The sequence below is a fragment of the Musa acuminata genome, chromosome BXJ2-8 (assembly GCF_036884655.1).
Source record: "Musa acuminata AAA Group cultivar baxijiao chromosome BXJ2-8, Cavendish_Baxijiao_AAA, whole genome shotgun sequence".
Lineage (NCBI taxonomy): Eukaryota > Viridiplantae > Streptophyta > Magnoliopsida > Zingiberales > Musaceae > Musa > Musa acuminata.
The window spans coordinates 13985103-14011851 of NC_088345.1; the positions used below are offsets into that span (position 1 = coordinate 13985103).

The window sequence follows — 26749 nt, forward strand, 5'->3', positions numbered from 1 at the left end:
ATCTATGTTCAAGCATGCAAAAGCGACGAATGGTTTATTAAACGAAGTCGTTGCAAGTACGCGACGACCATTCATGACATTCTCCCCCACTTAAACTGTCGACGCCCTCGTCGACGCTTGTTGGTAGTTGTTGATGATTTCTTATTTATGTCATAGTGTCATGGACTTAGCTGGTTTTGCCTAAGTCGTGCAACACCCTTACGTGTCCGTCCACAAAGGTCAGCCTCCCTAAACCCTCCCATGGTCCCTTAGGACCCATAAAAGAGAAAACGGGTTAGAGAAAATGCCTCACTCGAGATCCACAAGCAAACATTCCAGGAAACACTTCATAGACAATGAAAATTACAAATAGACTTTACAAGCTCTAAACAGTTGCACAACAAAGGGTCAAAATGGTCCATTACAGACCGAAAATCTCTCACAAGTGTCCACATGACACAACCTTTATTTACAAGCCTAAAATGACCACCAAACCCAACTAAAATAGGACTATTAAGCCTTCGGTTGTCCCTCTACATGCTAGGCAAAGTATGAACATACCAAAAGACATGGACATGCATAAGCATTACATCAAACATCCTATTTAAAAGTTTGTCCATGACATTCTCCCCCACTTATTCCTTCGACGTCCTCGTCGAAGCCTTTGTCGACACTGCAACTCCTCGCCTTTGTTGAGTCTTCAATCTTCTGTTCTAGCTGCAATGCGCCTCTTGGCTCCCAACTGCTCTCCGCTACTATTTTTGAGTAGTCGAACCTTTGATTCGCCATGCTGCTTCAACTCGCCAATGACTTTGACTCTAGTGTGGGGTTGGCTAAGTTGTTTTGATCCCTGTTGGTTCCTGTGGATCCTCCAGATGAAGGAAAAGACCATCCTTACTATGCGCTAGTCTCTTAAATGCTCATGCTACTTGAACTGGGTGGATGCTTGTTAGAGTTTTAACGAGCATCATCTCGTAAACTTCTGAAGTTTTGGGTCCTTCCTCCACAAAATTTGCCCATTGACTCTTCTTTCACTTAGTTGTCACTTCCGAGTAGGTTCGCATCACTTCCGCTTTCGATTGACATTTCGTTGGAAAATGAAACGGACAATCTACTCTCAGTAGCACTAATCATCGTTGGTGAGGATTTGACAACTATTGTCTTCCATTATCTTCGAAGGGTCTTTGAACATGTGTAGAGCTCCTCTATTGGATAGATAAGAGAATTGGGGTACTCGGTTTCGCCCATTCTCTTAAGAGTTGAGAAGGCAAAGGTTACTTGACTTCGCTCGCCTCCTCGAGGTTGTACTCCATGCATCGAACTAGTTACTAGCCTTCGCCTGCTCTTTGCTCACACTTCAGAAGCACTTGAAGTGTTTGCACTCCTTGCGTTGAGTTAGTTACTATGATTCACCTTCTCAATGCCATCGAACTTCTAGAATGCAGGAAGTTTTCACCCCAACTTGGAGTAATTCTCTCATAGATTTGGTCGCCTCTGGGATTGTATCCTCTTCTCCATCAACCCTGTCACCTACTCCACTACGTAGCAAAGGTACAACACCGCATACTGCCTGCTTCGTTCCTTGGTCGTGCACTCTTGCATGACCCGAAGTCCTTCACTTTCGGCTATCTTGATGAGAAGCTTGTTGATACCGATCTTATGAAGTTCCTTGGCCTCTGCCCTTCAGCCTTGTCTTGGTACTTGGAGTTTGCCTCTACATGCTCCACCTCCTCGGTCCCTTTCACGACCAAGCGCTCTCCCTCCATGAGAACAAGGGATCAATGACTTTCACGGAAGTCCCGCCTCTACGGTACCATGGCGCTGCCATGCCCATGGCCCTACTATCCGTTGCCTCGCATCTGCATCCCTTTTCTTTACGATCAGTAGATATGTCTCTGTGGCACTCCTCCGAGTCCACCTCCATTCTAACTGATGCTTGATTTTATGTAGCTAAGTCCCTCTAGACTCATCGTTGCTTCCTTGCCCCTTTCGACCCTCTGCTTCAACACCTCTATATTCTCCAAGAAGCTCCCTTTTGGTCGATGGAAAGATATATTGCAACTCTCATGCATGGCCTCTACCATCACGTTGTAGGGTTTGCATCGATTTTGTTCTCCTTGGATTCCTTGGTAGCAACGTTCGCTTACTCGACCTTGTCCTCTGACTTGTCGGGCTCCCTTAAGCGAATATGAGCTCTGGAGCAGTCCAACTCTCCAGCTGCTTCGATCATATCTCTATATGATCAAGTCCCTCCCATGGGACTTACTGGTACTTGTATTTGAACTTTTCCCTTAGTAGAACACAGCCCCCATATGCTGATGACCAAGGCTTTCATCCGATGTAAAATTCGATGCACGCACGGAAGACCTGCCTCTGCGGTACCATGGCCTTCACTCCTTAAATCCATAGCCCTTCTTGTCGTCGTGTTGTTCACCGAAGTGGAGCTTCCAGTAGCTCCCGATCATACCTCCATATGATCTAGTCCCTTACGGGACTATGTCGTGTGTATCGCATTGCAACGAACTGTTCCACCACGATCCGATGCACCATGTCGCCTCCTAGTGACATCTCTATTGCATTCTGATCCTTGTGGGATGAACTCGAATTGTGATCCCTTCATGTGTGGCCTTTGCCAATACATCGTAAGGTCTCTTCCACCTTCAATTTTGTTCGCTCCTTTGGCAATCGACCTTCATCCACCCACTCTTAGGTCACACCTAGATGAAGCACCGCTCTAGGACAGTCCGTCGCCTAGTAGCTCCCGAAGTCCCCCGACTTCGTAGCAATTAGTACACCATTGTCTGGATCTTGGGCCTCTGCCCCTACCAGCACAATTTCCGCTGCGCACCGCTTCCTTCATGGCAACTTGAATGGCAACACTATGGCATAATATTCAAGAGTACCTGCCTCCACATCCTCTTGCCCTGTGCTAAGGCCTTCTAAACCCAACTTCGCCTCCGCAACTTGAGTTGCCTTAGTTCCTCCATCAAATGCTTTTTCGAGATAAGGTGCATGTGCCTAGAAGCTCCCTTCGTCTTTGGCACCATGCAAGATGAGTCTACTCCGACAGAATAAAGGACCCATGGAACAACATGATCCTGCTCTTGCCTCTGCAAGAGTTTATGTCCTTGACCTCTGTCCAAGGAAAGCACTATGCCTCCGCTCCATGTTCCATCTTCTATGCTGGCTCCCTTCATGCGGCTTGGGTACTTCGCCAAGTTACACCCAAGTTGCTCCGCTCCTCATTTGCATTGAGTTGATGGTGGCCTTCGCGCCCACCATTCCACGGGTCAGCCCTCCCTTGAGTCTGATCTTCATATCGACTCCAAGTTTGCCTTCATTTGTGTTGCTTTGGGTCGCTTCCCCACTTGATCTCGCAATGCATCCACCAATGCATTCTCTCGAGCGAGATCATGCGATGACTCCTCGCCGCTTGCTCAGTCTATTGAGTTTCGTGGAGTTGTTGTTTGTTGAGGTACTCCTCCTCAACATGTGAGGTCCGTCCACCTGATTCTCCCTCTAGAGAGCCGAGACTTATCCCTCCTGGATAACTATTTCGTTGGAGCAACATCTCTCTTTGTTTCGGAGACCACCATCCCCTTGGACTACTCTGATTTGCTGAACAAACTGTGCATTGTTTTGCCTCCTGCAAACGCATTTGCTAGATTACGATTCCACGTCAATACAGCCCTCGCTGCACCACTCAAGGCCTAGTAATATGCTGAACTCGTTGCACACTTCAGCTTCCTATGGACGTATCCTTCACATGCCGAAAAGAAAGTTTTAATGCTCGATGGCGTCGAGTTTCGATCGCCTTGGGATGGCCGCGAACATTCCATTGTCCGCATACAAGCCCATGCATGAGTACCGAATTCTTTCAGTTAGCAATTTCCCTCAACTCTGTGAGCTTTGCACAACTCATTCCACCTTGCATGGTATCATCCTTTACTAAGCGCCTCGCTTGCCTTGAGCAACATCAAGTATAGTTATCAACGTTGAGCCGTATCTCAAACTCAGTCATCCCAATCTTTAAGCGCTCTGTATTCTTCCAAGCTTACCTGTTCTCGTGGTGCCTCTTACGTGAAGGGTTGGTCATTCCTCTGAATGTCAATCTCAGATGCCCGCTCCTCCGAGCGACTCTTTTTCCCTACATCTCCATGCCCGTTTTCCCCCAAACGGTCGCGCGTGTCACGCCCCTCAAATAATATCGATGATTTTAAAAATTTTATCAAAAACCAATCCAGGATCCAAACTAACATTTGAGGACACTGAAAAATATTCTATCAAATTCATATCTATAAAACCTGTGCAGTTTATAATCGTATATCACATCACTCGATAATTCATATTTATGGCAATCCAAGCCAACTTAGCAAACATGAACAACATTTATAAATCCATAAGCTATATAATTTATACAATCATAACTCCAACCATTTACCACAAGTTCATATTATCATAAACTAGACTTAACATTCCGAAATTCCAAATAAGAGAGATCTTCTAACACTTTTACAAGGTATATCCATTTCGGTTCATCGACAACATTTCATTACATACAAAATATACTTATACAACAATAACATAATAACCAACAAGACTTGCCCATAATTCTGAATAGCTCTCCATTGCCTCAGCCCAATTCAAACATCTCAAAGAGTGACAAGCTGACCTGAAAGATTTTATATAACAACGGAGTGAGCTAAAAATAATTCAGCAAGTGAAGCATATTCAGAACAAAAAGAATGATTTCAAACAAATAAGGTATCATAATGCAAGGCAGAATACAAGAATTTTCAAGATAGCATATCATTAGATACAAAATCATATGTGTCATGTCATTCAAAACCTATTTGGTTCATAACAAATGGAGCATAGAGTAATTGGAGCATATCAATAGCGTATGAAATGTCCCGGAGCGTATCAACGACATATGGAACATTTAAGAGCATAAAAATAGCAAATAAAATATTTCAGAGTATATCAAAGGCGTATGAAATGTTTCGGAGCATATCAATGATAAATGAAATATTTCGGAACTTATTAATGGCGTATGGACCATTTCGGGGCATTTCAAAGAACGAATACGAAACAGAAGCTCAAATGTCGAATTTGACGTTGCATTCATATCATTCTTATCCAAAGCATGTAAATAAACACATAACCAAAGCTCTAGATACCATATCAAACATACAGAAGGTGAAGTGAGACCATAACATAATATGGTACATCCATTTCTGAATGACCACCAAACATAAGTCTCCCACGTCTGGGAGCTCCATCCACCCACGTCTGAGTGAAGTCATAAGGGTCGGCAGAGCATCACAAGCTCTATGCATAACTCCCTTCACCATTTCTGGCAAAGGTTCACAATATCCCACAAACACCAGAGTACAAAGGGACAGTATGAACAATAAATAGCACATATCGGAAGCACGCGCGGAACAACAAAACGTACATGTGCCTTTACGAGTCAATACGAAGTAAACAATAATCTTTCACAATTGTATTCATATTTGAAAGGAAATGAAAGCAAGAGCATTCAAGGATTCCAAGCAATCACATATAACTCAATTCAAATAAGAATGTTAGATGAATTCAATGTCGAAAGAAATGAAATTGGAATATGTACATATCGAAAGCAAATGCGGAATAATGGGATATACATATGCCTATATGAGTCAATACGATATAGCATAAACGTCACACAATAGTTTTCAAGAATTCAAATAATTTTAAGGACAAGAGCATACAAGAATTCAAAGTAGTAATATAAAGCTCAATTGAATAAGAAAGCTAAAGGATATCAATTTCCAAAGAAATGAAACCAGAATATGCGAAATCGACCAAAGCTCGATTTCTAGCAGAATTCAAGAGACACATTGAACAAATGATTCAAACTATTAATCGTGCTCCAATTTACTCAGAAATATATCATTGGAAAGATATTTCAGTCTACTTTCAGATAAAATAAGCTTTATATGAATTGAAATGTCCAACAGAGAGTTACAAATAATTTGATAGACAAGGGTCGGAGAACAAAATCTCTGTTTGGCAGAATTCATAAGGTCAGATTCAACAGATAACTGGGCAGGTGTTGGGACTCCAAATCTTTCAATCCATATATTAAAAGAAAGATCTACGATTCTAGTTTCCAATGAAATCAATTTTGAACAAATCGGAGTTTCCAACAAAGACTTATAGGCAGCTCGGTATCAAAAGGTCAGAATCTCAGAAGTTGCACAGATTCGAATCGTTACGTCTAAACAGGAGATATATCAAATGCAAGGCTAGAACAATTCAAAGTTCCTCATATTCAAAGCAAATATAGAGATAAAATTACAGTAAGGAAAGATCAGGACACTTGAAATAGGAAAGATTAGAAAGCTTGCAATAGGAAGGATCAGAACACTTGCAATAGAAAAGATTAGAAAGCTTGCAATAGAAAGGACCGAAACACTTGCAATAGAAAAGATTAGAAAGCTTGCAATAGAAAGGACCGGAACACTTGCAATAGAAAAGATTATAAAGCTTGCAATAGAAAGGACCGGAACACTTGCCTTTCAAAGATTTTGATCCGAAGATCCAAAGAAGGTGTCAGCCCAAATCCTTCTACTTTTCCTCCGTGTCCTCTCCTTGTTCCGTGTTCTATATATGTCTTCTCTTTTTCCTCCACAACTGCAGCTCATGCATAACATAGAGACATAGTCACCTGCTCTCTCTTACTCTCATTCCTTCGTTTTCTTTTTCAAACGCAGCTATCGCAGCCATCGCTGCTGCCACTACCACAGTCGTAGCCACGACCGCAGCTGCTGTCACAACCGCAGCCCCTTCCACTGTACTACTTCCTTTCTCCCTTCTCTCGTTCCTACTTTTTTTTCTTTCCCAAACACTGCTGCCACAGACGCAGCCGCTACCACCGTAGCTACAACCTCTTCTTCTTTCCCTGCTTTGTTTCCTCTCCTTCTCTTCCAACTGCAGCTGCCTTCCCTTCTCCTCTTCCTCTCTTCTTCCCTTTTCCTTTCTCTTCTTCTTCCTTTCCTTCTCTTCTTTCCTAACTGCACTGCTGCAGTCGCAGCCTCAGCCACTGTCATAGCCTCTTCTTCCTTCCCTGCTCATCTTCCTCTCTTTCTTCTCTTCCAACTGCAGCTGTCATCGCCGCAGCCCCTTCTTCCCCTTCTCTTCTTCCTCTCGTTCCCTTCTTCCTTCCTCTCCCTCTTTCCGTGCCACAGCTGCAGCTGCCACAACCGCAACCGCTGCTACTTCTTTCCCTTCTCCTCTTCCTTCTCCTTCCTTTCTTCTTCTTCTTCTTCTCTTCTTCTCCTTCCTCCCCTTCTTCTCCCCGACGCACAGCACCTCCTCTCCTCTGTTTCCTCCTGCAGAAAACAGAGGTGCCGCCACTTCACCCGCTTCTACTTCTTCTCTTCCTCTTCTTCTTCTTCTCCTTCTTCTCCTTCTCCTCTTCTTCCCTTCTCCTACCCGACACCCCACACCTTCTCACTGCAGCCCATGCCACAGCCATCCTTCTTTTTTTTTTTCTTTTTCTCTTCTTCTTTTTCCTCCTCTTCTTCTTTTCTTCTTCTCCTCTTCTTCCTTTCTCCTCCCCAACGCCCCACAGCTCCTCGCTGCAGCCCTTGCCGCAGGCACCTCCTCTTTTCTTCTTCTTCTACTTCTCTTCTTCTCCTCTTCTTCCCTTCTCCTCCCCGATGCCCCACACATGAACTCCTCTGTTTCCTCCTACACGAAACAGAGGTGCTGCAGCCCTAGCTGTTGTAGCTATCTCTCTTTCCTCTCCCTATTCCCTCTCTTCTTCTTCTTCTTTTCTTCTCTTCTCCCTCTTCTTCCTCTCTTCTTTTCCCTCTTCTTCTTCTTTTCTTCTCTTCTCACTCTACTTCTCTTCTTCTTCTCCCCATGCCCCACCGCTCCTCTCTCTGTTTCTCGAGAAATAGAGAGCGTGGGAGGCGGTGGGATAAAACCGAAATTTTCGGTTTTCTCCTTTTTTTTTTTGTAACTTAACAATTTAGTCCTTGAAATTTCTATATTTACATATAGATCCTCCGATTTATAAATAAATCTTTATTAATAATTTTCAAAAGTGGGTGATATTACAGCACGTGTGCTAACTGCTCTCAACGCAGCCCCGCTAGGTCCCCCACGTTTGCATGCTAAGTGTTTCAATGATTGCTTGTCCCGCTCTGATACCATCTATCATGGACTTAGCTAGTTTTGCATAAGACGTGCATCACCCTTGCGTGTCCGTCCGCAAAGGTTAGCCTCCCCGAAGCCTCTCATGATCCCTTAGGACTCATAAAAGAGAAAACGGGTTAGAGAAAATGCCTCACTCGAGATCCACAAGCAAACATTCCAGGAAACACTTCATAGACAACGCAAATTACAAACAGACTTTACAAGCTCTGAACAGTTGCACAACAAAGGGTCAAAATGGTCCATTACAGATCGAAAATCTCTCACAAGTGTCCACATGACACAACATTTATTTACAAGCCTAAAACAGCCACCAAACCCAACTAAAATAGGACTATTAAGCCTTTGGCTGTCCCTCTACATGCTAGGCAAAGTATGAACGTACCAAAAGACATGGACATGCATAAGCATTACATAAAACATCCTATTTAGAAGTTTGTCCGTGACAATAGGGCGTCTTCGGGTTCCCAACTGGCTTCAGTTCGGGGAAGCTTTCGCCACTTCACCAAGTACTCGGTCTGCTCAGCTCCATTGGGTAACTTTATCTTGCGATCGGCAAGAATGATTTCAACTCGCTTCTCATAGGAGGCTCTAGTGGGGGGTAGTCGAGTTGGAACACTTCGGGAAGCATCTTGCGGATTTGAGTGGTAGGTTTTCAAGTTGCTAGCGTGAAAAACATTGTGAATTTTGAGCCACGCCAACAACTGCAACCTATAGGAGATGTTGTCCACCCTATTGATAATTGGGAATGCCCCTTTATACTTGCGCACCAATCCTCAGTGTACTTTGTTCCTAAAGAATTAGAGTGATGTTGGTTGGAGCTTCACCAACACTAAATCGCCGACTTTAAACTCTTATGGTCGCCTTCCCAAGTCGGCACACTTCTTCATCTTTTTGGCCACCTTCTCTAAGTAAGCCCGCGCAATATCTACATTTTGGTGCCATTATTTGGCAAAGTGATATGCTGATGGACTACTCCCAGTGTATCCGATAGCCAAGGTGTGAGGAGTCAACGGTTGTTGTCCTATAATGATCTCGAAGGGGCTCTTGTTGGACTTAGAGCTCCGCTGCAAGTTGTAGGAGAATTGGGCTATGTCCAACAACTTCACCCAATCTCATTGGTTGGCACTCACGTAGTGCCAAAGATATTGCTCCAAGAGCGAGTTTATCCTTTCGGTTTGGCCATCTATTTAGGGGTGGAGGCTTGTGGAGAAGTATAACTTAGACCCCAATAATTTGAATAGCTCGGTTTAGAATCGTCCTAGGAATCGAGCGTCTCGATCACTGATAATATTGTGCGGGGCTTCCTAATACTTCACCACATTCTTCATCATCAGCTTGATCACCTTCTCTACTAAACAGTGTAGGGGCGTAGTAGTAAAAGTTGTAAACTTTGAAAATCGATCTACCACTATGAGTATCGATCCCAATCCCCCTACTGTCGGCAAGCTTGATATGAAATCCAAGGAAATGCTCTCCCATAGCCTTTTTGGTACGGGCAACGACTCCAAAAGCCCCACCGGCTTTCGCTGTTCCATCTTGTCTTGTTGGCAGGTAAGGCACGTTCGAACATATTCCTCCACATCAATCCTCATCTTCGGCCAGTATAATGCCCTCTCCACGAGAGCCAAGGTTCTATGAATGCCCGGATGTCCCCAGCCCAAAGGGAATCATGATGCTCTCTTAAGAGTTCATGCCTCAAATTGTCTACTTGAGGAATATAAACTATATTCCCTTTTGTGTAAACGACTCCCTCCTGGACCCAAAATCGAAGTGTCTTACCTTTTTTGATGAGCTGCATCAGGGTTACTGCTTGAGGATCACTATACAGTCCATCCCTGATCTTGGAAAGGAAGTTGGAGTACAACTGACTTGCTTGGCCTCTACCCTCCAACTATATGGTGTTCACTCGCTCCACCTTCCGGCTCAATGCATCGGCCACGACATTTGCTTTTTCGGGCTTGTACTCCATTGTCATATCAAACTCAGCTAGGAAGTCTTGCCATCGTGCTTGCTTTGAGGAGAGTTTCTTCTGAGTTTAGAAATAGCTCAAAGCGATGTAGTCTATCCTCAACACAAATCGCGATCCAAGAAGGTAGTGCCGCCAAACTCGTAGATAGTGGACCACCACTATCATCTCCTTCTCGTGCACCGGATACCGTCGCTCTGTCACAGACAAAGTTCTAAACAGGATGTTTGATGTAATACTTATGTATGTCTATATCTTTCTGTTTGTTCATGCTTTACACAACATGTAGAGGAACGGTCGAAGGCTTAACAACCCCATTTTAGTTGGGTTTAGTGGCCTTCTTAGGCTTGTAAATAAATGTTGTCATGTGGACACTTGTGAGAGATATTCGATCTATAGTGGACCATTTTGACCCTTTGTTGTGCAACCGTTCAGAGCTTGTAAAGTTTGTTTGTAATTTGCATTGTCTATGAAGTGTTTCCTGAAATGTTTTCTTGTGGATCTCGAGTGAGGCGCTTTCTCTAATCCTTTTTCTCTTTTGTAGGTCCTAAGGGACCATGGGAGGTTTTGGGGAGGCTGACCTTTGCGGACGGATACACAAGGGTGCCACACGAGTTAGGTAAAACCAGTTAAGTTCGTGACAGATGGTATCAGAGCGGGACAATCACTAATAGAAACACTTGACGTGCAAACGTGGAGGACCTAGCGGGACTGCGTTGTGGGCAATCAGCACGCGTGACCGTTTGGGGAAAAACGGGGATGGAGATGTAGGGAAAAGGAGTCGCTCAGAGGAGCAGGCATCTGAGAGTGGCATTCAGAGGAATGGCCAACCCTTTGTGCAAGAGGCACCATGAGGACAAGCAAGCTGGGAAGAATACGGAGCGCACAAAGGTTAGGATGGCTGAGTTTGAGCTACAGCTCAACGTTGACTACTATACTTGATGGTGCTCAAGGGAAGCGAGGCGCTTGGTAAAGGATGAGACCATGCAAGGTGGAATGGGTTGTTCAACGATTAGAAGAGTTGTGCAAAACTCATGGAGGTGAGGGGAATTAGTAACTCAAAGAATTCGGTACTCATGCAATGGCTCGTATACGGATGATGGAATGTTCGTGGTCATCCCAAGACGACTGAAACTCAGCGTCATGGAGCATTGAAACTTTCTCTTCAGCATGAGAAGGATACGTCCGTAGGAGGCTGAAGTATGCAGCGAGTTCAGCATGTTGCTAGGCCTTGATGGGTGCAGCGAGGGCTGTATTGATGTGGAGTCGCAATCTAGCAAGTGCGTTTGCAGAAGGCAGAATAATGCATAATTTGTTCAGCAAGGCAAAGTAGTCCAAGGGGACGGTGGTCTCCGAAACTTTTAAAGAGAAGAAAGTGGAGAGAGAAGTTGCTCCAACAGGACATATATCCAAGAGGGATAAGTCCCGGCTCTCTAGAGGGAGAATCATGCACAACAGATTGCGCATGTTGAGGAGTAGTACCTAAAAAATAATAACTCCACGAAGCTCAATGGACCGAGCGAGTGGCGAGTAGTCATAGCATGATCTCGCTTGAGAGAATGCATTGGTGGATGCATTGCGAGATCAAGTGGGGGAGCGAGCCAAAGCAACACAAATGAAGGCACATATGGAGTCAATATGGAGATCAGACTCAAGGGAGGGCTGACCCGTGGAATGGTGGGCGCGAGAGCCACCATCAACTCAATGCAAAACGAAGAGCGGAGCAACTTGGGTGTAACTTGGCGAAGTACCCAAGCCATATAAAGTGAGCCGGCATAGAAGATGGAACATGGAGCGGAGGCATAGAGCTTTCCTTGGATAGAGGTTAATGATATGGACTCTTGCAGAGGCAAGAGCAAGATCATGTTGTTCCATGGGTCCTTCATTCTGATAGAGCGGACTCATCTTGCATGGTGCCAAAGATGAAGGGAGTGTTTGAGCACATGCACCTTATCTCAAAGAAGCATTTGATAGAGGATCTAAGGCGACTCAACTTGCGAAGGCGAAGTTGGGTTCAGAAGGCCTTGGCACGGGGCAAGAAGACGCGGAGGCGAGTACTCTTGAAGAATATGTCATAGTGTTGCCATTCAAGTTGCCATGAAGGAAGCGGTGCGCAGTAGAGATTGTGTTAGTAGGGGCAAAGGCCCAGGATCCAGACAATGGTGCACCATTTTCAGCAAAGTCAGTGGACTTCGGGAGCTAATAAGCGACGGACTATCCTAGAGTGGTGCTTCATCTAGGTGTGACCCAAGAGTGGGTGGATGAAGGTCGATTGTCAAAGGAGCGAACAAAATCGAAGGTGGAAGAGACCCTACGATGTATTGGCCGAAGCCACACATAGAGGGATCATAATTTGAGTTCATCCCACAAGGATCAGAATGCAATGAAGATGTCACCGGGAGGCGACATGGGGCAGCGGATCATGGTGGAATAATTCATGGCAATGCGATACACACGATATAGCCCCGTGAGAAACTAGATCATACGGAGGTATGATCGAGAGCTATTGGGAGCTCCACTTCGGTGAACAACACGACGGTAAGAAAGGCTATGGATTCAAGGAGTGAAGACTATGGTACCGTAGAGGCGGGTCTTCTGTGCGTGCATCGAATTTTGCATCGAATGAAAGCCTTGGTCATCAACATATGAGAGTCGTGTACCACCGAGGGAAAAGTTCGAATGCAAATACTAGTGAGTCCCATAGGAGGGACTTGATCATGCAGAGGTATGATCGAAGCAGCTGGAGAGTTGGACTACTCTAGAGCCCATATTCGCTTAAGGGAGCCCAGCAAGTCAGAGGACAAGGTCGAGTAAGCGAACGTTGCTACCAAGGAAGCTAAGGAAAACAGAATCGGTGCAAACCCTACAACGTGATGGCAGAGGCCATGCATGGGAGTTGCAATCTATCTTTCCATCAACCAAAGGGAGCTGCTTGGAGAACACAGAGATGTTGAAGCAAGAGGTCGAAAGGGGCGAGAAAGCGATGACCCTCCTGCATGAGTACTCCTCCAATAGCAAAGTCCAAAGCATTTGTATGGACTTCGAAGGGCTCCCCATAGTTCAACAATTTGAGCACCGATTCTTCCAACACAACAGCCTTCAGATCTAGGAATGCAGCTTCACATTTGTCAAACCACCTCCAAGACTGCTCCTTTAGTAACTCCGTCGGTGGAGTTACATGCTTCGAATACCCCGCTATGAAGCGTTGATAATAGTTGACGAAACCAAGAAAGGATCTCAACTCTAGCACATTCTTTCGAGTTCGTCATTTTGCAATAGCTTGCACCTTTGATTGATCCATCTGAATGGAGCCATCATCGATTCGATGCCCCAAAAACAAGATCTTTGTTTGAGCAAAGTAGCACTTCTCCCTCTTCATGAACAAAGTGTTAAGTGGCAAACATCGAAAAAAAAAAAAAGGTTGACAATAGAAATTAATGAATAATGACAATCTTAATTTGTGGCAACTTTGTGAAGAATAAAATACCTTAAACTATATTATCTTTTGAAGTAGGACCGACGAGATAATGTTTTCAAGTGAATAATTAAAAAAGGCAACTAAAGATCATGCCAAAAACAAGCTAACCTTACAAGTCGACCATCTCCAAAGGCATCCTTGATGATGACAACATCTGCATCCGGTTGTTCCTTAATCTGCTAAAGGTAAAGCAAGTAAGAAAAAGGAAATGCATATGTTCAGGATATACTTTGTAAGGACTATTATAGTGATTTTTACTCTTATAACAATCTTGTCGACGGATGAATGTTTCCACTTAAAAATAAAGAATAAAGCAACAATGTAAAAGACAGCTCAGAATTATGTGAAAGACGTGAATTGTCTAAAGATCAGCTATTTCATCTCTTTAATTAGAAAAGCTTCAACTCTTGCGGTGAAAATGTCCTTTGCCATAGATCTTCTTAGCTAGCATATTGGCACCAAGTGAAAGACTCATTTGCCATATATCGACTTTATCGACTACATGACATTTGATGTGCTATGTTCAGCAGGGAAATCTAATGATACTTTGTTCTAGACATTAAATTACTATTTTTGACATATTCCCTAGGTACTTTCTTTGGTGATGCTTCTTTTCGTTTTAAACAAACTCCAACCTTTGGCCCCAATACGCTCACCTAGCTGATTCTGGATGATGCTTGAATAAAATGCAAAGGATGTCCTGGGAAGACAAGAACAACCATGAAATTATGAATAAGCACTAAATTGATGGCTCCAATTTTATCTGAAAATAAGCTACAAATGCAGGCCTTGATAGTAGCGGGTGAGTAGTAGGCAACGAGTTTCGCTCAGTTGTCGCTTTGACAATATATCAAACACATTAAAGACTAAAACTGCCGAGTAATATCATTCACAATTATTTCATTCTCCTAAATGGCAATCCAACCCAGGATGCTTTCATTTTCTTCTTCTATTTAGACGAATTGTCCTCGTCGCCATACATATATAAAATCAAGCGGGCCCAAACACGAGTAGGAGAGAGGAAAAGTGAGATGCATGGATAATACCTTTTTCTCAATTGCCTGCAGCATTGGAGAGTCGATGGAGCCCGAATCGGGAACCTGGAGGAAGTGGACCTCACCGCACCCATAGCGGAACCCGCTTCTCCTGTCTCCATCTTTTTAAGTAGTGGGGCTGATATTATCAGAGTATAAGATAATGGACTTCATACACCGAATAGCGACGAGGGGCCATTTATGTAAATCGTGGTGGTTCATTTTTAATTTTTAATTTTTTAATTTTTAATGAAGCTTACTAGTCACTGTTTTTTTACTATTGATAACTCTTTTATCATTGATAATTTTTTAAAAGATAATAAAATATTATTTTACTATTTATAACCTCAATATTATAAATTTTATTTTTTTTCTTCTCCATAACCCTTCAACCCTATTGTAACTATAGTCGGAGGTGATGCTATTTGTTGTCTCTCCTCATTATCAATCCCACTCATCTCCCGTCATCCTCTAAGGAGAAAAAAAAAAAAAGAAAAAAGATGAGGCATTTACATTTATTTATAAAATAATAATTTAAAAATATTTTAAAAAATTAAAAATAAAATTATGAATAGTAAAAATGAGATGGTAAATAATAATCTTCATAGGTATATAATCTATAATTTTAACCTCACAAAATATTTTTTTCATATGAGACTGAGGATACTATTAATTTTTTTTATCTTCAAAAGATATTTTTTTAAAGTAAATAAACAACGTGGGATTCGGATCTTACAATGATTTATTAAAAGTATGTCAGATGAGATTTGGAGCTCTCAACATTTGGCTAACGAATCTGGTACATCATAATTAGACCAATGTTTTAACTAGATGAAATTTAGAACCGGTAACTTTTGATAAGTGATTTAGTGTCAAACCAATATTTTAGGTGTAAAATATAGATATTTCAAATCTTAAACGTCACTAATTATTCATATCTTTTAATAGTGAGTTATGCCACATTATTCGATGTTATGTCATCATTTCGAATAATTCCTGTTGCTAGTTATCTGAAGCAGTCACTAAACCAACATAGTTTGATTCTCTGAAATAATGACTTTTTTTTGTCAAAAGGAAAAAACTTAATTAAATAAAATAAAAGCAAGTAAAACTATTCACGTCAGAGCAAACTAAAATATAAAGATAGAGAGGTCAACGCTTCGTCCAAATGCAAAAGGATTTGATGGCTCGAACAAAGGTGACCAACGTTTCGATAGAATCACGACAGTTCCACACTACAAAGATTATTTTATCTCTTTTGCATTCCTCGTTCCTCTACATATCAGGGAACGAGTCAGACATTCCCAACCTTGGTCTTTGGAACGGTTCCGGATGACACATCAGAAACGAAAGATACTTCATCGGACATTTAGATCTTCACTGATCATCCGGATCTTCAATCATCTCCGACCACTTTTCGATGTCTCGGGGCAGATCAAATTGCTCCCATTTCGAGCCTTCAGACGACCAATCTCGAGGTTATCAAAACGTGAAGGATCATCAGGAAAATAAAACGTAGAAATCAGAAACGATTCTGGTTTTTGCAGACATTTTGCACTTTGAAACTCTTCCTCGTTTCTAATTCAAAAATAACATGCAATGATATATATATATATATATATATATACTAAAATTTCACATACATTCTAATTTCAATCTCAATTCTAATTTCAGGAGAAAAATAATCGACATGAAGTCGGTGATTTTGATTCCGAGAGTATGAAATAAACATTTCGATTATTTGCCTTTTTCCTCGCTTTTTGGGGAGTATTATTAGTATATGTTTCTGTCATGCTTTGGTTGCCAGCTTCTATCAGTCAGTAAAACTTGCACTTCATCACCAATTGCAGAAGGACTGTTGATCAACAAAATTTTCATTCTTTCTTTGTGGGAATTCAGATCATGCCTCCCAGGCCAGTTTCTGCTTCGTGCCATCAAAAAGACATAATTGCTGAGAAACATCCTTAATTGGTCGATGTAATTGGTCAAGAGATCAAATAATTTGTTTATGCTACTTCGAATGATGCGGCAAGTGAGGGGTACAATTTCCCTGCGTTTCTGTTTTCATTAGTCATCATTTACGTTTTACTTTTGGTGCTACCAAGTAAGTGGCCACACCACTGACTACCAAACGAGAAATAATATCCATTATCGTTTAACTCTCTCCGATGACAACACTGAGATCTTCCCAATACTGCTACAAATAGGATTTTGAGAGACAGTAAAATGGGGACATATTCTTAGATCTATCTGAATCATAATCTCTCTTTAACCTTAGGAGCTATCTGAAACATTGGGGGCATAATTTAACTTGGGCATAATCTCAGGTCAAAGCATTATTGCCACCTTCGATTTACTGAGACCGTAACGTTCTTGAAGCTTACGCCATTGATGTTTGAAAAGGGATTAGACCAGTTCCATCAACCCATATTCCAAATATGATCCCACCAAAATATAATACCGAAAGAAGCTGATAATAATTAGATTATTATATTTTTACATTACATTCCTTCGGGACACGATGGGGAGAAGGTTTTAGCCCTGCAAAACGCCTCCGTGCTTTTTGGATCTACAGCAGGGTGGGATCGAACGAAAGTGTAATGGCCAGCCTTGACTGCCGAGTCCTAGCGTGCTGTTCTTGTCGTCGAAGCTCCGGCATACGTCCAGAACTCGACTCGTCTGCTTTTACTGATTAACATGCAGTCGTACTAAATTGCTGGAAATAAAAGTATTGAGAGCTGTGTTCTAGTTTTGCCGATACCAAAGTTTCACACTTGTCAACATTATTAAATCACTAAGTTGAATGAGTTACATACAGGAAATGACCTTTGAAAAGAATATGCTCACAAGTTGTAGGTAGCAACGTTCTTTTACTTGCAACAATTAATTAACAAACTTCAGAATAATTTATAAACATATTCTCAATAATTTCTCCCCCGGCAATCCTTTCCTTTACCTTCACCGGAGAAAAGGCAAAAAAACAAAGAAAAAGGGGTGTATAGAAGATGATGCATTAATCAATTTATGGAAGGCAATAGAGGATCTATGCTCAATCCGGGTCCCTCAAAAGACCCAGGTTCAGCATGTCTCACCCTGCCGAAACGTCGAATATGGCGTAGGAGCCTAGCCAAGAATGTATTATGGCATATGGTCGAGCTATCACACACAACCGCGACGTGTTTGCGTGCTCTTGTTATTGCCACATTCATTCGCCTGCTGTCTCCTAGGAATCCAACTGCACCTAATGTGTTAGATCGGACCTGCAGAAGCAAGAGAAGCGGATGTCTATCAACAGTTACATACTTATCAAGAAATCATAATTTATTCCCTAATATGGACCTTGATGCATGAACCAACATGCCACATTTTATTAAATGTCACCGACCAACTTCAGATGACTGTTAATCAAAAGGACACCTATCCAGAATCATAAATTGGCACTATGCGAGTCCACAACAAATACATACTTGTATCTGCTTATACTTGGTTGCAATCTGTGCTAGTGGTACTCGGTGCAAGGGATGACTAAGTTTGCTCTTAGCAGAATTAAGAGCCATAAAATAACCCAGAGGTTAAAGGACAAATAGAGATCTCAATTATGATTGTAGTGTAGGTAACAATCACAATCACAGTGAGGTTCAGAACAAGAAATCATTCTAAGCACCAAAAACAAACAAAATAGTGAAAGAACGTAAAATACTAACACCAGCAAGGAACTGATAGATCCAGTTGCATTATGTGGATTTTTTATGAAAGAAACTAACTACAACCAATGAGCAGACAAAAAGGATGCACTACTACTAGATACCAAGCTCAGGGTTGCATGAAACTAGCATACCATTGAAATAATAACGGCATCAGCCTCTCGTCCTTGGAAACTGTCTATAGTTGCAATCTCAACACCAGAAGCTTCTGCATAGTTATCGAGTCTATCCCTCAGGAGCTGGACCTGAGCAACATAAGGCGATTGAACAGCAATTGTGGATGGCGAAACTCCTGCATGATAAGCACCTTGGATTGTGAGGAGCAAGGCAAATGGTTGCAGTGTCAGCTATACGTAAAAAATATTCAAGGACAACACCTCATATAGCTAGCTATCTTAAATAGCAGACATGCAAATCTTAGATTAAGAAAACACTAATTTTTCAAACACCCATAGACCATCGACATCGTATAGAAGGGTGTATTACATATTACCATGTACCAGGTGGTAGACTAGGGGATTGAATTGTCAACAAGATCGATGTAATTTAAGTCTCTGGTGTTTATGACAAATGAACTAATACTGTCCTGATATATCGACAATATCTTCTGATCTAACTATTCTATCTCTGGAGCTAAACTACAAACAAACTTATAATGTTTTGAGCAGAAACAACAGTTCTTAAACTCCTCCTACTGTTAATCTGCATATAAAAATTATAAGACAACTGAATTTGGCAATATATGCAGGCATAGAGTGGTTAGAAACGATGCAAAACCAAGGATTACTATGTTTGTTGACACGAATCAATGTGGGTTGACACATGCTATTCCAGAAACATACTGAGGAGTTGCATTCATGGTACCAAACAACACTAGTGGCATGTACTGGATGGCACATAGTTGAGCTGATTAGCACAGCATGGCACAGTAAACCATGTATGAGCATGCATGCCCCTCTGCTGATTAATGGCAATCCTTATGTAAACCCATGAATTTTAAAGTGTTCTTATTAACTAGCGGTATCTCTCCAATTAATAAATATAAGCATTCAAGAGTATTTGTTTACTCATCTGTAAAATTATAACAAATACAAAAGCATAGCAACATCCGTGAATCTGATAACACAAGCTCATCAAATAATTATACAACACTTCATAAAAGAATCCCTGCCAAAAATTGAAAAGACAGAATGAACCATTTTGTATGACCATAGGATACAATGGCAAAGATGGAGGGTACATTATTAGAAATTCAAAAGACACAACTGAAGTAAATTTCATACAATAATGTGCCAAAAAAGAAATGTACCAGAATATATAAGATTGAAAATGTGCTGGATAACAATGTCTGCCTCCCCTTCATTGTAAAAGGAACCTGTGCCAGCAGGATCCAAATGCTCCTCACATCCAATATATAAACTTCCGTATGGCATTCGTGTATCAAGTAAAAGAAGTGGACACTGAGTTATCCATGTGGCCTGGAATGAATACAAGGCAATCATCAAACAGTCAAGAATTTTCTTATTTCAGAGAACCAGGAGATCCAAATGGAAAATATATCATTTTCAAAAAAGAAAATACATTTTATTTTGGGATGTCTTCTTTCAAGTGAGTCAGTGTAAAGTACTTCATGCATGACACGATATATATGAAACATGCAAAATATTTAGGAATCAGAAAATAGAAATGACAAAAGAAAATATGATTATTTTCATACAATTTGATGGATCCTGTATGACACACCTTAACAAAGGGAGAATCAACAAGTAGATGAGAGGAGACCAATGGGGAAGATTGCAGCAACCCGTCATACATCTCCTTTGAAGCCCAACTGGCTATGGCATCATGCATTCGATATTGAACTGTCAACTTTGTCGTCAGCATACCTTCATGCATGTTTGATGCACTTTCCATGAGAGATATACCAAGTCCACCTTCCATGGCCTTTCTAGATAAAATTACTGGCGTAAGCTGACACTGATCGCCTGCCAATATGCAACGCTTTCCTTGCAAGATTGGGATCCAACAAGATGGTTCAATTGCTTGCCCTGCCTCATCTATAATCACCAGATCAAAGGCTCCCAATCTTCGGATGAGGGGGTCAGCTGCTCCAGTATTAGTGGCAAGTACAACTTCAGCACTTGAGAGTACTTCTTTAATCGTATCCTTCTCTTTCTTCTTTAAAGTCTTTCCGAGTTGTTTGAGGAGTTGGCGTATACCTGCTGCAAGAGAATCATCATTTAGACAAAGCCTAAGGTCCTTCCTTAAGTCCGATTTCTTTCTCTCAAACTCTTTTTTAAATACTGCAAGCTTATCATCAACAATATGCCCTAAAGATTTTGAAGCCACAGTTGTAGAAATGCGAGCTGGATTTCCAACACGAACTATGTTCAGTCCAACATCAGAGAGTTTTTCAACCATGTTGTCCACAGCTGCATTAGTAGGAGCTGTCACAAGTACACGTTCACCTTGTTGAACTGCAAGGGTAATGAGTTCCTTAAGCAACCCTGTCTTGCCAGTACCAGGAGGCCCTTGGACAACTAAAATGGGTCGTTTTTTGTTCAAGCCCAATGCAATAGCTTTTCGCTGAGATTCATCAAACTTTCCTTTTTCTATTAATCCATCGAGATTTGCTTGACCCCATTCAACTATATTATTCTGCTGTAGCCACATGATATCTTCCTTGTCTCCAAAAAGAGTAGCAACTATGAGAATCGAGGGATTCTTCTTCTGCAAACCATTCTTCTGTAGCAGCATTAGTGCTTCACAATTGCGCTGTCAAAATTACAAGTAGTGACTAAGAGAAATAAAGGAAGCATTTATATAACTGAGATTCACAGTTATAAATAGGTAATTCCATTAAAATAAAAAAAACATATAGATCATGATAGCACAAACAGAAACTACATGGTTGCTGCATGTGATGTAGAGAAGTAGCTGATTGGATATGTAAAGAATTGCAGAATAGTCAATGCATTTCCAATCTAATTCTCGAAAAAATATACAAATTCCACTACAATTAAACACAGCATCTTTTATCCTGACATTAACATCTAAAGAAAACACATCATAATTCTAAAAGTGAATATGATAGAATTGTTGCCACTTGCTTCTACAGGACCATACAGAAAGTTTTTTATTATTATTATTTTGCAGTACCGGAGCTGCCAATGATATATCAGCATAACTTATGTTGATGGCATGGAATTTCACAGGGTTCATGCCTGTTATTTGAGCTCTGAGCCAATCTTATGCTGGCATGACAAAAGAATGGCCATTCTCTCATGATGGCATGGACCCTCATGAAATATCAAGTTGCCATAGACTCAAACTGAATGAAACCCCAATAGTACCTATGGTATCTTTCACAACAATGCTTTGTATAGCATCTACATGTCCAACTATGCAGAAAGTAATCAAATTGTATCTCAAGAACAATGTATAATCCCTTATTGCATCTAAAGAAAATATGTTAACACAACAATAACAAAAAAGCCATAAAGTCTCAACTGTTTGAGATCGATCTTTTGCGATCGAGATATGTAAAGAGTCATATCTTTAGTTAAGTTAAGAGTATTTAAATCTTTATTTATAGTTTCTATTAAGATCTTTTTAAGTTTACCTCTACCTCTCCACATACTACTAAGAATAATCATTTCACCTCTTCTAACTAGCGCATATGTGAGTCTCCTGAGCACATGTTTGTGCCATCTTAAACGATTCTTCCTCATTTTACCCCCATTTATCCTCTATCAAATCGATATTAATTGTTCACGAATGAAAATATTTCTAATAAATGTAAACACAAGGTTAAGATATTTCTAAGTATACAGAACTGTGAAAATGTTGTGTGACTAAAAGTGTAAGATAATACATTTCAGTACCTCGTATGTTAGTGCATCAGCTAATCCTTGTATTCGGTCAATGCGTACATTCTTCCCGAATAGCTTAGAAAAGGTGGGATCACCATGGCGAGATTCTAGAGCAACAATGATGCTACATCCATCTTCACCTAAATTGTTCACAAACCCTTGCATGCAAGAAGTTGCCCCTTCACCCCTACTATTACATGTTCTCACACAAACAGTGTCCCCTGGAGAGAGAGTCGTTGGTGGCAGCCTATGGTTTCCTTCAACTTTAAAAAGGACCAAATGCATGCCTCCTAATCCTGTTAACATCAAGTTATTAAAGTTAAACCTTTGCATGTGGCTAAGAAGGTCAAGTGCTTGGTTGTTTGCCTAACCTGTGTAGATAAAACAAATAAAATTTGAGCTTACCAATAGAAGAACTAATCGCGTTCAAATTGCATAGGGTGTCACATTGCTCTTGCTGGGCCTGCCCGTGACTAACTAGATACTCAGTTGGCTTTGGTGTATCTTGTTTACCATTTGGCATGGGTACAGCATTCAGTTCCTCTTGGGTAAACTCCAATTCTGAATCACGCTCTATGCGAAGAAGTTCAGACATATGCTTGACAAAATCTTCAATTTTAGCTTGCATTGCTTTAGCCTTCTCCAACTCCATCCCCATACCACTATGGATAGGCCTGGACTGGGGCGTCTTCCGAACTGCTGCTCGATGCTGCGCTGCATATAGGATAATGTAAGTTGCCTGGTTAATTACAAGTACAAGGAAAGAAACTAGAAACAAAAGCCATATTAAGAAGTCAAGAGTTCAACAAGCAAGGCATCATAATTCACATATTACAGAGTATGCAAAAGCATCTCATCTTGCCTTTCTTTTGCTGTAGTAGTCAATCTGAAGAAATATGAATCTAGTTGTTTTGTTTAAAGATGTTCAAACCCATTTGTACAGGTGTACCCACTAAAATGGAAAAGCTCCCCGATAGGATAGCTCATCCAGAGAATTCTTTCTAAATAGTTTTGTTGATCTGGATAATTTGGTGTGATTGAAGTAACACGAGGAGTATTTCTACACTTAGTTTTGAGCCAACCACTGGGTTTTCTGGACACAGAAAGCATGATGCAGATCAAGTGTAACAGACAAAATCCTTGGAACCTCAATGCGGTATGGAGTCACCATCAAAATTAAATTGACAAAATTAGTATATGTTTAGATCAATAGATGCACAAACACACACAAGCTGATCAATAATTGGAAAGAATCAGAGAGAACTTTTTTTTTTCCATTTAGCACTAATTTGCAAGCGGCTCATTGTTTTCTTTATAACTTAACATCTAAAATCAGTATATGCAGAAACCTAAGGAAATAGTAATATGTCCAGAGTTAACAAAGTTAATAAGGAGGGTGAGATTTTGTTCGAATTGAAATGTACTGGTCATATACATCAAATGAGATAATTAACGCAGTTCTGCTCTCCTTGAGAATTGTACTTAATCTGCATGGAAGTCTTGATAACTCTGTTAATTCAAGTGGCTTGCAAAATTATTGAACAAGGAGTTAAAATGCCTTAAGACAAAAATTTAAGCCAAAATAAGATCTATTAAGTTATGAGATTATATCTATAAACTGCACAGAAACTCAACATTCAGATCTGCACATCCAAATATTTATGTGGGGTCAGCTTCAGAGTATGAACCCTAAAGGTTAGAGAACACCTGGCAATGTTTGAACCTAAAAGCAGCCTGCATCTATCATTGTCAATTTTTCAGCTCAAACCAACCAGTGCAAGAAAATGGTTGCCAGCATAACTTGAAATATCAGTATCTCTACCATTTAATATTCTCCAACAAAATCAATAAGTTCAAGAGGGAAAAAGTACTCCTACATCACATACTAATCTGCTTCAACATTCAGGCCCAAGCCATCTCAGAAAATAAACCAGGCTCTTGCTTGGGCATACATAAGCATGATACAATTCTATAGTCATAAGCTTTCAAGTTTCCAGTGTTTCACATATTCAAGGCATTTTGTTTTTCAAAAACAATGATCGAATCTTAAAGCTAATAATTTTATAAGAATACAGTAGATGAACCACAGATATAAATTAATGATTATTAGATTTGGCAGAATTTTACTTAAGTATCTAGCAAATAAATATGAAGATGATGCAATAACGAAAAGTTGGAAGTCTGAAAGAACTTTAAATAAGGTATATGGAAGTACAGAACTCATAAAAATACAGATTTTCTATCAGAAAAGTAAGTCTCTCCTGACCTGAGGGAATTAAGCCACAAGAAATTGAATGTGTGCTGCCTATTCACAGAGGTAAATAAAATAATCTGGAACTGAGAGGGGAAAGAATGACTATATGTGATAGCCATGTTGAGTGAGAGGTGGCAAGAATCTATGATTTTTAAGATGACAGCTCCGAGTGACAAAACAATGTGAACTTTGGTCATGTTGTATGAAAATTATAATTAAGAAGTTTAATAATTACCAAAACGGAAATTATCTAAACAGAATCATGGAGATGAATCTGAAAACCCATGTAACAGAGATGATCACAGCAAGTAGCAACAGTTGAAGCTTATGAACTAAGAATGCTTGGAGAAATTTGAAAGACCTTATCTCTGGCTAATTTAATACAATGTTAATTCACCTCCCTAGAAGTAACTAATTAAGAGTCATTTCTTCATCACCTTCTAAAGAAGGAAGTTCATTGTGACGACCAAATTACAGGCTAGGCAATCTTATAAAAGGTAGATGACTCACAAAATCTATGTTTGTCAAAGCTCCATTAGCTTAATTCTTCTTTACTGGTGGTGGCAATGCTTTATTTCTTTCTCCCCATTCCAGAATTTTGTGTCGAAAAGATCAAAGCTGACATGAATATGATAAATTAAGATACTTCAACAATACTAATCCTTAGACTTGGGTATGCACATTGTTCTCTTGTTACAAGGACCACTCTAAATTAGGTTCATTGATCTCTAAATTAGTGTAGTGTGATATGGAAAAAACAAATAAGTCGGTTATGATGTACAAATTTATATTTCCTCGGGTTGAGAATGCACCAACAATCTTATCTGCGCATTATTTATGGTCTCATCCCGATATCATATGAAAAAGGTACAAGTGGGGTTTAGCATGTTAGACCTGAATTCGCAATGTCCTTGAGGAGCTTCCAGGACTCCGTAGCACGCCAATCGCTGAAGATAGCCTGACACTGGAGATCCTGCAATACATCTCGGAGCTCGCGCTGAAAATGGTCAAAAAGGGTTGGGTAGTGGGTGCAGGCCTTGAAACAGAGGGCCTCAAGGCCTTTCGGCATTGGTACGGCATAGAGGTAGGGTTGGGCCTGGATAACGAAGGCAAGACCACCAATGGCTGCCCCTCCAGCACCACCGTCGGCCGGCGTGCCACCGATCGTGGGCAACCCCATGCGGTGCCTGAACTCCGAAAACTCGCCCTGGACCTCTGCGGAGGCGAAGTCGGAGGCCATGGAGCGCATGCCCTGGCTGATCCAGCGAACAACGCACTTGCCCAATTCCCGGCGCCCTAGTGGATCCCCGTTCTGGTAGAGGGTCCGGACGCTGATGGAAGCCTCCTCCAAGGAAGGTACGCACTCTTCACTCGTCCGTTTCACTACGACGACCGGCTTTTGCCGTTGGGGCCGACTTATTTTCTTTTTCCTGATGTTGCTACTTCCGCTTCTCCCACCACTGCTGCGCAAAAGATTCGATGATGGCCGTGGAGATGATTGTAGCCGAGGGCGAGGAAGAGGTGAGCCCGGGGTGGTGCTGCTATTACGAATGAGGAAGCGAATCGGAGAGGAGGAAACGGGACAAAGGGAGGCCTGAAGGAGACGAGAGGACGAACAAGTAAAGGTCCGCTTGAAGAGAATAGACGGTTGAAAGACGATGCTTGCGGTGAGAAACGCCTTGGGAACAGCTGCCGCTGCGGAGACTCCGCAACAGCAGCAGGCGGAGGAAGCGTGGGTGATGGCCTCCATCTCCCTCTTCGTGTCTTCGCTCGGGAGAGGAAGCGACGTGTAGAATGAGAGGAGGGAGAGAGCGAGAGGCAGTCCTACTCGGACAGCAGTACGTCGTAGATCAAATTAATGTACCTTGATTTTTCTCCGCCTGAGGGTACAGGGGATCACATTAGTGTACCTTGATTTTTCCCCCTTTTTTTTTTTTTTTTCCCTTTTCTCTCTCTCTCTCTCTCTCTCTCTCTTGGAAGACCAGTCCTTGTCGAATCGGAGAGTTTGTAATTATTATGTGTGGTGAGGAAGAGGCTACGTGCGTGCGTACGTGCTTCCCACCGTCCCGCAGTGGTGAGCGGCTTCGCTCTTATTGTGGTCCGCGTTCCAGCAACGCTGGTAAAACTGGCAGTGCACAAAATCTGCCATTACCGTTTCTGCACGGGTGGGTTTTATGCACCGAAATGAGCGACGATTTGGCCACGAGTCTCTCTCTCTCTCTCTCTTCCCCTGCCACAATTCTTCTGTGGCCAA

At 41.5% G+C, this 26749-nt stretch overlaps 1 protein-coding gene and 1 long non-coding RNA gene across 2 annotated transcripts; both read right to left on the reverse strand.

The window, feature by feature from the left end:
- Positions 1-4348: 4348 nt before the first annotated feature.
- LOC135618429 (uncharacterized) lies at positions 4349-14819 on the reverse strand. The gene is made up of 3 exons (XR_010489006.1): positions 14678-14819; positions 13740-13807; positions 4349-4651 (listed from the first exon to the last, which is right to left on the reverse strand). It is a non-coding gene; the product is annotated as an uncharacterized LOC135618429 (long non-coding RNA).
- A 2696-nt stretch (positions 14820-17515) lies between these two features.
- LOC135619282 (uncharacterized) lies at positions 17516-26345 on the reverse strand. Its single transcript, XM_065121163.1, has 7 exons — positions 25390-26345; positions 22647-22955; positions 22254-22537; positions 20113-21144; positions 19679-19847; positions 18504-18661; positions 17516-17925 (listed from the first exon to the last, which is right to left on the reverse strand). Exons 1-7 carry the CDS (start codon positions 26243-26245, stop codon positions 17683-17685), a joined length of 3051 nt encoding a protein of 1016 aa, XP_064977235.1. The 5' UTR covers positions 26246-26345; the 3' UTR covers positions 17516-17682.
- Between the last annotated feature and the right edge of the window lie 404 nt (positions 26346-26749).